At 37.9% G+C, this 15,503-nt stretch overlaps 1 protein-coding gene across 1 annotated transcript; it reads left to right on the top strand.

Moving 5' to 3' along the window:
* The first annotated feature begins 14,789 nt into the window (after positions 1–14,789).
* LOC147493595 (uncharacterized) lies at positions 14,790–15,272 on the top strand. The gene has a single exon (XM_086567872.1). The coding sequence runs from the start codon at positions 14,790–14,792 to the stop codon at positions 15,270–15,272; it is 483 nt and encodes a 160-aa protein (XP_086423998.1).
* Positions 15,273–15,503: the final 231 nt, after the last annotated feature.

The following is a 15,503-nucleotide window of genomic DNA, read 5'->3' on the forward strand; positions in this document are numbered from 1 at the left end:
AAAACTTCCAATGGCTCTAAGACGAAGAATTTTGCCATAACAAGCTTTTACGGCCGACCGCTTCGCGCCGTTTTATGGTGACGAGATGATTATGAGGAATTAAAATAGGTTGTGGTACTCGACATATAATTTCTACCACTCCGATTTAGTAGAACAATTTTATAAGAAGAGAGAGTTGGATGGACATAAAATTTTCATGAAGGTGGCCGGGATGCGGAGAGAATTATCAAGAGAGAAGTTGGCTGAGATTGTAGGCATTACGCTTGCACGCCACCTCGAAGCCACCGTGTAGGAATCCCAGTATACTGGAGTTCCTGCTTTGATGAAAGACACTCACATGGAGGGTCAATACAATACAAATTCTCATTGTGCTCGACAGTCATCGCTGTGAACCAACCAACTAGTTGTAGCTCAGTGGATTGGTAAGAACGTCATTGGGAAGGAGAAAGTGAGCGACATCGGTTTGACATGTCTCCATGTTATCTGGATACTGTAAGAGAAGAGGTATGAATTTTGTATACTCGATTTTTTGATAAATATGATTAGAGGAGTTGGGAAGAGTATTGTACCATTTCCTGCTTTAATTATGAAGATAATGTTGTCTTTGGGGAACCAAGAACTGAACGAACTATGTTGAAATTGTATTCAAATGAAATTATTTATATGGAGTGTATCCAAAAGACTTGGATGTTGCCGGAGGATAGGATGGTTGATTCAGATGAGGAAATGGAGGACATGACATATTTGGATGAAGATGCCTTGGAGAGGTGCACGTATGATTCATAATGCATGTCAGTGTTGCATACTGGTGTACGTTGCATTTATGGTATTTGTGAAGATATACGAGATAGGCAGATTAAAATTCGAACGAAACAAAAGAACCTTCAGACGAGTTTTGAAAACATCGAAAAGGGTCAGGATGATCTCTTGTATAACATGGGGACACTCTTTCAGCGTCACGACACTATTACAAAAAGCTCATTAACCACTGTTATATACAGTGGTAAAAGCCCTTTAACCACTGTTTCTAAATCGTGGTATTAGCTGGGGTGGCAAATACTTCTAGCAAAACCGTGGTATTAAGTACCCCTTATTTACCACGGTTTCATAACAAATAGTGGTATTATATTTTTGAAAACCGTGGTTAATAGTCGATATGATTCGCTATTTCTGATGCAATCCGTGGCTTGTATAGTCTCATTATACCACTGTTCTTGCAAAACCGTGGTCTATAGATCCTTTTTTTGAAAAGAAATACACCCTGATCAGTTGATTTTCATCATATTCAACCGGTAAAATGACTCACAAACTACAACCTGCCCATTTTCACCATATCCACTCCGAATTTAAAAATGCATTGCTCAATATAAAACATATATAGTGCAACAAACAAAAGAAACAAATTTATCCAACATGAGACAATGAATTGCAAAAAGAATTTGATAGCATTTTCGAGTCAATAAAGAAAATACTATCCATATCTACTTGTTCCATCTAAAACATCAAAATAGTGAGCAACTTATTCCTTCCACTATATCAAAAGAGTAATATACTTGTTCTACCTATACATCAAAAGAGTTTGACAACACCAATATATATGCAAATGGTGAGATCAATCGCCACACCATAATTGGAAACACCACAGCCGGCTCAAACATTCCATTATGTTGGATGAACTTCATAATTTCAAGTCAAGCAACATCAAGTTCATCTTGTGTCTAGGTATTTCTGAGTGTTAAGTTTGTCATCTGCACGATCAATGATCAAGAGGTAATTATAACTTAATATAAGTAAAATATAGATATATATATATATAACCTCCTTATAAGCATTCAACACCATTTTGATATAATGCCCCTGAGATGAAGACATACCTTAGTCAAAAGAAGATGGTAACTAGTTTGAAGGCTCCTCCTTGCAAAATAAGCGTTAGCAACCACAATCCTTGCTTCACTTTTCCTAATAAAATAAGCCTAAGAAAACACAATTCTTGTCTCACTTTCCTAGAAAACGAAGCCTAAGCAACCAAAACTCTTGTTGCACTTCTTGTTTATATCCAATGAGAAAATCTGGCCATAGCCAACATGAAAACAAGGGGTCAAAAACATACAATAAATTGCACTTTAACTCATGAAACAAGTCCATAAGTTGTAAGCAAAAGTAACAGTACTTCAACTCGTGAAATCACACTTCAACTAAATGAAATGAAACTTTAACCATTTCAAACTCCAATCATTAGATTCACTAAGTCTTAGTCTCATTAACGAAACTACATGAGCATATCAATGTCGGATATATTAAACATCCACTAACTACATGAGCATATCAATGTCAAATATATTAAACAACCCCTAAGGAGGAAATGCTTAATTCAAACAACCCTTGCCATGTTCTAACTTGTTTAATTTGTCCACAAGCAGGTTGGAGAGACTTAGATGAGAAACCCAATTGAATGTTACTGGAAACCCAATATGATTTTGTCTTATATATGCAAACTAGTTTACATGAACACTTCCACGTACTGGTTACATACCCTATTGAATAATATATATCTTCAACAAAAAAATAAATAACAATAACAAATTGAATAACATCCTCATCAAAGCTAGTCTGCCTTAACCCTAAAACTTATACAAAAAAAAAATCATGGAAGATTATTCTCAAATGAGTAATCACGAACACACCTTCAAGAGGGAGTTTCTTATACCCTGCAGCTCTTGGTGTTGCACCAATGACATAAAACTAAAGAATCGCCAGTTGAAAAAAAATAAAAAATATAGTGGTTACCTAGGCAGCCTCAAGGAAGAACTTTCAAAGAAAGAAAAAAGAGACAAATTGCCAAAGGAAGCCAGGCAAAAGATACTCAATTGGTGGGAACTACACTATAAATGACCATATCCATCAGAGACACAGAAGGTTGCTTCAGCAAAATCAACTAGTTTGGATTAGAAACAGATAAATAACTAGTTCATAAACGCAAAGGAAACAACATTGGAAACCGTCAGAGGATATGTACTTCATAGTGATGGATGGGTTTCATGCCCAAAATGCAGCTCTATATATGGATGCTCACTCTAAGACAGATAGTAATTACAGGTTGGGAACATGATGCCACACGCAGTGTGACATGGAAGACCTGATGTATCTTTTGGATGTGCGTTGGAAAATGGATTGTTGTTTGAAGCAGGTCAAAACATGAAATTTGTGTCAGCGCCCTTTACAATTCTTAGTGAAATGTTGATCCTTTATATCATACCTTACCTAGTTTCTTAGATTTATGGTAATTACTGCAATTTATGTTGCTAATTAGTTTGTGTTTCAAGTACTAAAGACATGATATATCTCCTTCATATCAAGTTTGTCTAAGAGAGGCGGGACATGTAAAGCCTGTTTTATGTTAATGATGACTTTCTTTTTGTCTTCAAAGAAATGGTTATATAATTGGTAGGCACTATCATATCATTCAAATGAACACCATTATAGTTAAAAATCAATCATACATCACAAGAAAATCAAACTTGAATATCAAGAAAACATACCTACTAATAATTTTTCAGCAACATAGGTTGGTTAACTGGTAAATCCCAGTTTGTTGATTGATCTCAAATCTGCCACCTAACAATTAGAAACTAATAATTGAAGTTAAGAAACTAGAAAAACATATGCCAATTAGAAACTGCAAGAAAATGATCCCAGTAGATAACCTTGTAGCTGCCACAAGGTGCCTGAAAGAAAGTTCATTCTTAGGAGGAATGCAGCCCAAAAGCTGGCACAAAATAGTTCACTAGATAATCAATTCTCAATCACAAAGATAACTATACCTCAGTCCACTAAATCACTGTATTTCACCACCAAGATGAATGAGAAATCAATGCATCTTTGTCCAAGACCAGTCCCTACTTTGTCAATTCACATATACTTAGTAATGTTAAAAACTGAACAATAAAGCCTTACTATTTTATTGGACGCCCCATGTTGTAAGACATACTTTAAGCATGATTAAACAAAATTAAGTCCACCCAATAATAAGGCAACCACCCTTAATTAGAACTAGTCTAGAGTAATACACATAGGTACAAGCATTGTTATTATATGAAAATGACTAATACATGCAAGATCTATAACATGCAATGATTTTATGTCTATGCCAATTCAATGAGTTGTAATATATCATAGAAAAAAAAACAATGATAAAATTCCATTATTCTACTCTAGCTACATAGGGGTTTATAAAGAACGAGATGAGATCACCTCTGCAGAAAGTAAAAGAACAATTTGCTTGAACATTTCACTTGCTCTGCAAAACTCCAAATCATTGAAACACAAACCTGAAAAATAAAACCTCTAAGTCAGTGAATCGCACTGTAAATGATTTCTTGTCTCCTCTTTGTAAGTATTAGTGTCGAAACACAATCAAAGCAAAATAACTACAACTAATAGGAATTTTGATCAGATGGACGGTGAGCATTAGAAACAAATAAGAGCCAGAGAAGCAAATCTTAATTGAAGTAATGAGATGCACTTACAGTGAAATTTCTCTTTGAATGTGTTGAATATTTACATATATTCCAAGTTCCAAATAATCTCAAAACTATATACTAATTTTTCACTGCAGAACCAAAGCCAACCAATCAACAGAAAACCAAAAAAATCTTAATCAACTCCTTAAACCTAACAAGTTCTCGCCTCTCTTCAATTCAGAAATTAAGCAAACCTAGAAGTCAGTTTCACCATTCATGATAACTAAGCAAAAATTAACCTTGAACAAAATCATTTGAAGGAACAAGAATTATTTTACCTTCATAGAAATCAAATGATGCAAAGCAAGCGGTGACCAAACATATCTCAAAATGAAGACGTCGATGCTTTGATTTTGAAGTAAAAACGAATGCAGTGACACCATCGTTATAAATTGGGGAGGTGGAGAAGGGGAAGTGGGGTTTTTCTACAAACATATAGTTTTCCCTTTTCCTGGGTTCTTTTATTTTCAATTTTTTAAAAACGGGCTTTATCCACGGTGGGTGTAATTTTGTCCAAAATATAAACCACCGTTTTCAAGGAACAGTGGGGTATACGAATACCACAAAATAAATTAGGCTATATTTGATAGCCCGATGGTATATGTTGAAATATATACCACTGTTTTACAAAAATAGTGGTATTTGCTTGTTCCCAAACTAGAAAATTGTTTTGTACCGTGGTAAATAACTATAAGCCACTGTTATAAGCGAAACAGTGGTATAAACCAGTTTACCAACTGTGGCTAATGTGCATTTATGTAGTAGTGCGATGCGCAATATAAAAAGATCAATGCAGAGATGAGAGCAGCAATAGAAGCACAACGCCTGTTCCAAGTAGAGATTCTAAGACGCATGCCACCCCTGGAGGTTTCTGTTTTAGATAAGTCTGAGAGGCATGAGCGTTGTCGTCAAAGGACGGATGGCTCAGGCCCTTCTTCATCTCAGGCCCAATCTCCATCTCAGGGTCCAACTTCATCATGTGGCTAGATGTTTCAAAAAATTTGGTGTTTCGATGTTATTTAGTTGTTTTTATTATTTTTATTAGTTCGGATATTAAGTTCTTTAAATTCAATAGTTAAATTTAAATTCGGTAGTTAAAATGTTGTTTGAATTTCATTTTTTAATATAATATGGTTCTTTTCAAATTGTGCATTGTTTTTATTGTTAATCCCACCTTCCCGAATTATTTGGGGGTGGTATTATTTAGTCTAGCATGACTTTTATATGATCCACAAATTTATTATATAATTTTGCGATGATTGTTGGGAATATTGCCGATATGGGCATGGCTATGAATAGATATTGTGGTAGGATGAAATCTCGATGAGTTAGGCAGTTTCTATCCTAAATTCAACCTAAAAGATATTAGGTTTGTTTTGGAATAGAGAATATGGGTTGTTTCTGTTTTCGGTTTCGGAAATATTTTGTTTCCTGCATTTCCCTTAAAGCTTTTTGGCAACTTCCCAATTAGTTTTAGCAACTTAAAACCTATAAAAACTTCAATCATTCTACACTCACAACCCACACTACACCTCACTTTCATCTCTCACATTTCACTCCCACGTTTCCCATTTTTCTTCTCCATTTTAGCAACTCAGCAGCTCGGAGCTCACCTGCGCCCCAATGGAGTGCCACCTGCTCCCTAGGCACTGTCAACCATAATTTCATCAGAGCGCGACCCGTGCCCTACCAAGCCCAGAGCTGAGCGCGACCTGCGGCCAAAACACTGGAATTCCAGTTTTCATCCTTAGCGCGACCCGTGCCCATCCCAAGCAAAAAGTAAGCGTGCCCTGTGCCCAAGTTCCTGGAACTCGAAATTCACCAGAGCACACCTCGCGCCCATCCCAGGCATAGGTTGAGCGCACTCTGCGCCCTGACCCCGTGGGCACTACGCGAAAAATCTGTTTCTTTTGTGGGTTGTTCCAGGATCCTTTGCAGCTATTCCAGTGAGTTTATTAGGGATGACATTCCCTCGTATTATATAGGAACAGTCTTTTGAAGACTTGTTCCAAAGTGACACCTATGGTGCATGGTTTCGCGAAGTGATCATTCTAGCAGGCAGGGAGCCACTATTGGTAAGTCCTGATGAACTTTATTCTCCCGCACTTACATCTTATTTTTATGATAATTGTAAGTTCTTTGATAGACCAGATGGAGAACACTTGTTCTCCATCACCATCGGGGACGAACCAATGGAAATTTCTAGGTTCTTGCTAGCCTTTGTGCTTGGACTTGCTATGCCCGCCGAAGTACAAGACTTATGGGCCTATTTCGTAGATAATATGTACATGTATAACTATGATGATTTGCATGAGCATTACGGGGCAGGAATCTTTAGGATAGAGGACCAAGGGGATTATAACGTCGCCCTTGGTAGCTTGTCAATGAACGTGGGCACTGTTATGTTTTGGATCATGCTAAACATTAGAGGTGAATGGCGTTATTCTTCTGTGAATAATGAAACTTGTGATATTTTCCTTGCCTTAGCTCGGGGACGTACACTCTATGATATTCCCCAGACCCTAATGTCTAGTTTAGCACGAGCCCATAGCAAGTCGCATAAGTACCTTCTTATGCTTGTTTTAATTTGCAGTATTATGCTATGTTTCTTCCCTGTTTTTTGTGCCCGTTTAACGGATTGGGTTGGGGTCGACATTGTGAGACCCACCAATTGTATTATTCGATCGTTCCGTGCAATAACTTGGCAAGGGTGGAGGATACAACCTCATCATGTTGCAACTTACACCCCATCCGACCAAGTGGCGCTTCAAAGGTTAGCTATTGTAGAAGATAAGTGGCGTGAAGCCTGGTAAATTACCATGGCGTAGCAGGATGCGAAGGAACCTCATTTCTTTATTGAGGACGAGGAGGAAAATGCTTAAACAGGAGTTAAGGTTAGTTTTTATTTTAGTTAGTGTCTGCTTATGTCCCAAGCAATTTATTTCTCATTAACCCCATAACGGGTGGAACTCTTATAGAGTTGCGTCAGTTTTTATTTTTTCTATATTAGTATGTTTAACCTTGTTTTGCAGATGTTCCAGAATTTCACGCATTTCCATGGTATTTGTCTACCCTATTTATTTAAATACTTTGAGGACAAAGCATGCTTCTTGTTTGGGGGTGTAGGAACCATTATTTCAGAACCAATATTTCTAAAAACCGCGAGAACCCACGCGCATCGCAATCAATGGGGTTCTCACGATTTTGAATAGAAAACATACCTTTGAATCCGATTTAGATAACTCTGAGAATCCAAGCTTTATCAAATCCGAAATCAGCCCATTCATCTTCTATTGTATTCCTTTAGAACAGATTGGACGTTGTGTGGGCAACGATCTACCAATCCCCTTCTTTCTCTCACCCCTTCTTTCTCTCAAGATCAGAAACCAATTCAGATCTACTTTTCTTGCCTCTTTTTCTAATCTAGTGAATAGTGAATTTTGGCCAGAGAGAAAGATTATTCTATTTATAGGCTACAACAGGGACCATGAGGAGAAATTAGGGTTGGGCCTCCTGACGGGCTTGGGCTTCCCATGTTCGCCCCGAACACACGTCCCAAGTCCTTCAACAAATGGCTTAATACACTAAAGGCCATTGTTGCACTACCACCCTAATCTCAAATTACGTGTCAGCGTTTATGGGCTCCATATTACATGCTCGTTGATCTCCCCATGTTTAAGATATCGAATGTCCGTTGATTAAGTCAAGTTAGTGACAACTACATTAATCAACTTCCTATGTTCTTGAGTAGTACCACTCAACCTCATTGTCATGTCGGAATAAATCCACCTGCAGGGTTTACATAACAATATTTTTGAGCTCCTTAAGGGGACATCATCAACCCGACTTCTTGCGGAACACAGATTCCTTCTATAATCAACAGCACACCTTACATACAATGTCATTACCCAATCCATCGAGTTTGCTGATTCACATATGAATCTCACTCATTGATGATTTAAAACAATGTACAATGCATGTAAGTGCCCGTTATTATATACGGAATAGGAGGACAAGCATCCATAATAACAGAGGCGTTTGTTCTCTTATATAGTCAGTATAAGGAGAAACAACCTCACTTGGTCCTGTTCAATACACACAAAGTGTACTAGTGTAATCCTATAGTCAAGATAGACTAATACCAGATTATACTACAACCGTACTAATGGTTTGTCCAAAACCATTTAGGTTGTGAACGATTACTTATACTTTATAAGGTACTGATGATATGATCTTATGTATGTTCACACCATATCATCTACAACATAAAGTATTAGACTCATGCATATAACTAATAGCATATATAATATGCATAACATTTCCCCATATGATTCTCATTCAAAATATAAAAAATTAGAGTTAATACAAAAGTAATGCTTTTAGTATATAACCTTATCAGGGGGGGCATAGAAACACGTATAATTAAGGCATCTGTTAGGATATAGATATGTACAATATGCACTTGTCTTCTAGTTAAAAAATAAAAAAAATAATAAAAAATAATAATAAAAGGTTTATGTTATACACTTAAGAATATTGGTATTGTTTTCCTTCTCTAGGCCCTTGATAATCTAGAAATCTCAATTAGATTTTACATTAGAATAGTTTTTAGAAACTTAGGCTAATATGTAGGCAATAATCCTTGTATCTATCTATAAATATGTTACATGAGTATCTTTGATTGTTGGCAATAAGTTTCTGAAATCTAGGCTAAAGTACTTATTCTACAAATCCTGTGAGAATATAGCCTAAAGCCTTATATGAGTGAATATTTGAGAAATGACACAAGGGAGAAGTAAAATCTGGATAGAAAAATCACACGTCCAGTTGCGTGATCACTATACTATATTCTAAGTAAGAATTTAGGCCCTCTTTGGATCGATATAGCAAGAAATTCAAACCTATGAATTATTTTCCGCTAGTCGCCCCTCTTAGCCTTTCTTTAGCCTTTCATAAACCGCAAATCCTTTACCCTATTACAAAACAAAACAAAATAAAAAAAATCAACCTACCCAATTCTTTGAATAAATATGAGAATAGAGATGAAGAATAGAAAAGAGAAGATCCTTTGAAATCAAGAATTCGTTAGTCGCTTCAGATGGGGAAAGTAAGTTTCCATCCAAATAAAAATAAATAAATAAATAAAAGAAAATAAAGAGTTAGAACTCCAAAAATAGAATCAAGGAGTCAAAAGTCAAAGAAAAAGAAAAAAAATATGGCTAAGGATGGAAACAAACTGTAGAAGCAAAAGTAAAGAACAAGGGTTTCTCTAGTTGCATAATATGAAGCCTTTATTATCTCAGACTTGTCCTTTTTGAATATCCATTTCCTTCCTTCTTAAACCATCTCCTAATCCCCGCAACACCTAATAAAGACCTCTAACTCAATTAGGAATATGTTAGTATGATAGTAAGTGGCAGATGTGTTTGATTGACTCCGGCTTCCTTGTGTGTCATTGAGATTATAAGGTAAAGTGTGCCCACTGCACATTGGAGTAGCGAAACTTGAGCGGAAAAATCAGAGTGGTTTTTGTCTTGACATTTATGTGAGGACCTACTTAAGGCCGCTATTCTGAGTTTTCAGAAACGGACCTGCTAGTTCATCTCATAGTATTACTCATTGTATATATGTTTATTCATAGATGATTGATTATTATGCATATATTAGCCTAGGTTTTGACTTGATTATTCTGTATTCATTGCTAGTGAGATGTATAGATAATTTAGACATAGAAAAGGAAACAATAGTTTTATTTCTGAGTCGTTGTAGTATAGATGAAATTTGTGAGTACCTTCACTGGAAATCTCTCATGAGGCTATAACTCCTCCACTAGGCAATTCCTAGTGGTTTAAGGCCTTATTGCATATGGTTAATGCAATCGCACTCGGCGAAACGAGATTAGTTAGAAATCCATTTTTTGTCACTTATACTAATTTCTCATATTTGCTTGAGGACAAGCAAAATGCTGTTTGGGGGTGGTTTGATAAAAGCCCAAAACTGTAGTTTTAACCCCTTAACAATAATACTTTTAGACCAATTATGTGAGTAATAAATAAGAGTTAATGCTGAGTACGTGATTTTATGTATTTCAGGCATTGAAGTCAATTATATGCAGAAATGTTCCACTTTGGTGATATAGAGGAGCAAGGGTTGGTTGCTAAGAATTTATATGATTAAAGGGTAAGATTTAAGGAGAAAAAACCTTTGTAAAGCCCAATGAGAAGCTGAAAAGTCAGAGTCAACGCGGGCAGAAACAGCACACAAAAGTCAGCAGAACTTCTGAAGACCTTATCTTTGGACTTAAACCTTAGAATTGGGCGTACCTTATGTCAAAACGACCGGCTCGAAAAGAGATTTTCAATGGTCCAAACCTTGACCCAATCAGAGGAGTACAAGTAGACGAAAAGCCTGGTGAAGTCAAAGATAGCTGAAAAGGGCCCTGTGGACTGAAGGAATTTGGCTTTGGGCTCGATTTTCCAGTCCAAAACATGGACCCTCAGCCCATGCACGAAAATGTGGATCTAGTCTCCTCCATTTCCACATACAAGACTTAGCTCTTAAGTATCAATTAGCTTAGGATAGAAAGTAGCCATTAGAGAATAATCTAGATCTAGTTTTGAGAATTTTTATTAGTGAATTAATTAGTTTTCCATACCTTGTTTTAGATTAGTTATTTGAATAATTGTTTATCATTCATTAGATAAATAAAATAGTTGGTTCTTGATAATTTCAATTTTTCTATTTAAAATTGCTTAGATCTAATTTCAATTCTTGTTTGTTATTCATTTCTTAGATGTTTAATTTCGAATTGAATTCTTGAGTAGATTGATATAGTAAAGTTACAATCTTTATATTATGTTTTATTCAATTTCATATGGAAATGATAGTTTGATGAATCAAGGCTAAACCTCCATTAGAGGGGTTTGATGAAGCATTGATGAAAACTTGATTGTGTAGTGTAGAATCGTTGTAAGAGTCTATTCCACTCTAGAAGGTCATTGATTCGCCATGAGAATGGTTGGACTTCCTCACATGCTAGTCATTATTTGGTAGAGATTGTCATGATTGATTAGGGATTAGAACGACCAATTCTTACCTTAAGAACGTAAGAATTGGATTACAACAATCTATGCTAGTTTATTAAGTTGGATTCAAGGTGGATTCAGTTCCCCCCTAATTCTTATTCTAGATTCAAACATTAGTATTCCGTAGCATTTCGTAATTGAATCATTATAGTTTTTATGTTGTTCTTAGAATTCACATCGTAGTATAATTCCCTTCGTAAAACTTTCATTGACTTTGGTAGGATTAATAGTCGTAGAAAACATTGAATGCTAAAGAACTAGGAGTGGAACGAATCTTCTATTCCAACTCTATTCCAATAGTATGGAGAGTAGAAATCTTTGATAAATAGTATTCGTAAAAGAAATAGTTTTACTTGCGTTTTGAAATTCATCATTTAATTCGTAGGTAGAATTATATTCAATTATATCGTTATATCAAATGGTGTCGCTTTTGAAGTTGGCAAGGCACTGAGGATGTAGGGGGGATTTCCCGTCACTGAACAGGTGACACATGTATGGGAAATAACCTAAGACTAAAGATGTTCAGAATGAGACGATGACCATCGGATCAGTTCTATGAGTAAGTAATCTTGTGCGTAGGACGAGCGTTTAGTGAACATATGTCAGGCACATGGGTGACCGCCTTCCAACATAACAGTTACCCAGTCGTTAGGAACTGATGTAGACAGTTCCTAAACAGAAGGGAACTGAAGACGGCAATCTTTGATGATAAGGAAGGAATCGTGAAGACATATCTTAGGAGTTTCCTTTTAGATATAATCCTCCCATACACGATGGGACATTATGATCAGTAAGGAAACTTACCTCTCATAAAGATATGATCTAGATTCAAACTTCTATAAAGAGGGAATTCCTAATAGGAAGATAGAGTCCAAAGATGGAAGGGAACTCACAAGCGGTGAAGACAGCCCTAACCCTAGGACTCTTAAAGCTCTTCCTATATAAACCATAGGGATTTCGCTCTTAGGAACTATGCAAAATAGGGTTTGATTCTCCATAATAAATAAGGAGATATATAGGTATCCGTCAGATGGTTCAACCCTGAACTCACAATCATCTCATCCCTTCTCCATTCATTTAAAGGTTCCAAGATCACACGGTAAAGAGGAAGATCAGGGAAAACTCAAAAAATCCCCTACATCTAGTGGCGCCGTCTGTGGGTACGAAAACAGGTAAATATTCGTTTGAAACGATTGATTTAGCCTAAAATCTCTTACTGTTGTGATAGCAAGAGCAAAGAAAACAAAGGGTGGCACTACCACATGCAGCGTCCCTGTGAGAGAAGAAGAGCATGAGACACCTGAAGGAGGGGACAATGCTGGTTACCACTACGTGAGGAACCTCCTCTAGAGACCTATGACCAGCACTGACGCACCAGCAATTCCTAGTGCAAGCCCCAGGAATAACACTCAAGAAGAGCGTCATGATGGTGATAATGTTGTCCTCACCAACCTAGAGTTTGTTTAGGGCAAGCCAGGCAGTACAGACTCTGGAACAGCAAAGGAGCAATCTTGAACGAGAAGTACAGCTGCTGAGGCATCTGTATCAATCTGACACAGGGAAAGAGCCACTCATCGATCTCGATGATGATGACTTTCTAGAAGGTGGTCGTGCAAAGAACCTAAGGCGTGGTGGTCCAACTCGACGCGAGCCATCTGAGTCGAAATACAACAACTCAGATGAGGACTCATATACAGCATCCGAACCAGAGTCAATAGACCAAGATTGTGATGTCGACCCTCAGCACAGAAAAAGAGCTCAAACCAAGTAGCATTCTACTAAAGAAGCTGCATGGGAAACTGAGAAGAATGACCTGATCCGTCAGATGTATCGGATGACAGGCAAAGGGAGAAAAATGTAAGACTTCCTTGTTCAATCTGCCATAATGGGGGCAGGCAGATCTCTTTTCGCATCACGGGTGATAAGGAAACCATATCCCTGTGGTTATAGACAACCGAAGTTCAGTGTCTTTAGTGGCAAGTCAGATCCGGTGGATCACGTATTTTGGTATCATGCCACAATGGGACAATACGAGAGATGTGACCATGTCATGTGTCAAGAATTCAAAGCATCCTTTTCTGGATCTACGCTCCAGTGGTACCACAGATTACCTGAACGTCAGATCAGGTCCTTAGAAGAACTATTTTGGACCTTCATAGATAGGAACTCGTGCAACAAGCATCAACCTAAATTGATCGATGCATTGTTCAACATCAAGAAAAAGATGGAGAGGCACTGAGATCCTACATGCAACGGTTCATGGAAATTTCCATCCAAATAGAGTCTTGTGATGAACAGACTGTTATAATAGCTTTTAAACAAGGGTTGGATGAAAACAACGCCTTATTCGGATCTCTCTCCAGAAAACCACCCCGTAATTTAGAGGAACTCCTTGACAGGGTTGAAACTCATGCGGGGTGGGAAGAAGATGTCCTGAATAGACGTCAAGAAGTGAAGAAAACTAGTCGGACAGTTCCTGGAGTTCCTCAAGAAGGGAATGTAAATTCTTCCCCTCAAAAATCAAAGAGAGACCGTAATCGTGGTCACCAAAGGGTCGAATCCCCAGCAAAGGGACGAATGCCCAGAGGGCAATACCAGAATGTAGCCAGTAGTACAGATGGAAAGCAACATAATAAGCCACGTGTGGAAGGTACTATAGAAGCTCTTCCCTCAATGGACATAAACTTTGCCCCCCTAAACAAAATGCCAGATGAGGTTTTGGACTCGATCAAAACTTAGAGTTACCTCAAATGGCTAGCTCCGCTTAAGCCAGGTTCCCTGGATACCAGAGACCAAAGAACATACTGCAAGTTCCATAAAAGTAAGGGTCACAGCACCAGAGCCTGTAGGACCATGAAAAATGAACTACAGGATCTGATCGAAAGGGTGTATTTGAAGCAATTTGTGGAACAAACATGCAAATGCAGTACAACCTGAGGAGATCAGCACGTCAGTTCAGGATCCCCAAGTTACTGGACCGCTCAATGTCCGACTCCAGATAAATATAATTTATGTTAGAGCAAGTAAACGAAGTGGACTGGTCACTGACAAGAATGCGCAATATCAAATGTGCATCGCCAAGAAGATGAAAATCATGAATAGCGAACTGAATACAGGATCTTAGGTCAACATAGTACCCCAAAAAGATCCGCTCATTCTTTTCAATGAAGCTGACTACCTTAACATGCAAAGCCCACATGAAGATGCGCTGGTTCTCACACTCCCTTTTGGAGATTATGATTTGCATCGTATATGGGTGGACCCAGGTAGTTCAGCAGATGTAGTCTACTATGATGCATTCAAAAAGTTGCAAATCCCAGATGTGGAGATGGTTGCCACTAGCTCCAACCTCTATGGATTCAGTAGGGACAAAGCCCTCACAGTTGAGGAGATCCAGTTACCTATAGCCACTGGTCCGGTAACTCTTATCATAAACTTTGTTGTGGTAAAAGCTAACACACCATATCACATGATTTTAGGTAGGACCTGGCTACACAGACTCAGAGCCGTTTCCAGCACCTATCACCAATGTCTTAAATTCCCACATCATGGGAAAATTGAGACAATCAGAGGAGATCAGGTGGCTGCCAAGACGTGCTATGCTTTGGCAACAAAGCAGTCCCCTCTCCCTTCTGAACCAATGGAGGTGGGGCCACCCGCCAAATAGTAATTACAGTTGGATCCCTTCTCCTGGACCTAGTCCCAAGAGAGAGGGAGGATCCCCCCTCACTGGAGCCATTGGAAGAAGGTGATATTGGGGGAGGTAGCTCACCAAAAACCACTTTCATCGGCCCCATGTTGAGTTCTGAAGAGCGCATGGCTCTGATACAGTTTTTCCAAGAGCACAAAGATGTGTTTTCTTTGTGGTTTGAAGAAATGCTAGGAATTGATCCCCATG

Source organism: Coptis chinensis, chromosome 6, assembly GCF_015680905.1.
Source record: "Coptis chinensis isolate HL-2020 chromosome 6, ASM1568090v1, whole genome shotgun sequence".
NCBI classification, from domain to species: domain Eukaryota; kingdom Viridiplantae; phylum Streptophyta; class Magnoliopsida; order Ranunculales; family Ranunculaceae; genus Coptis; species Coptis chinensis.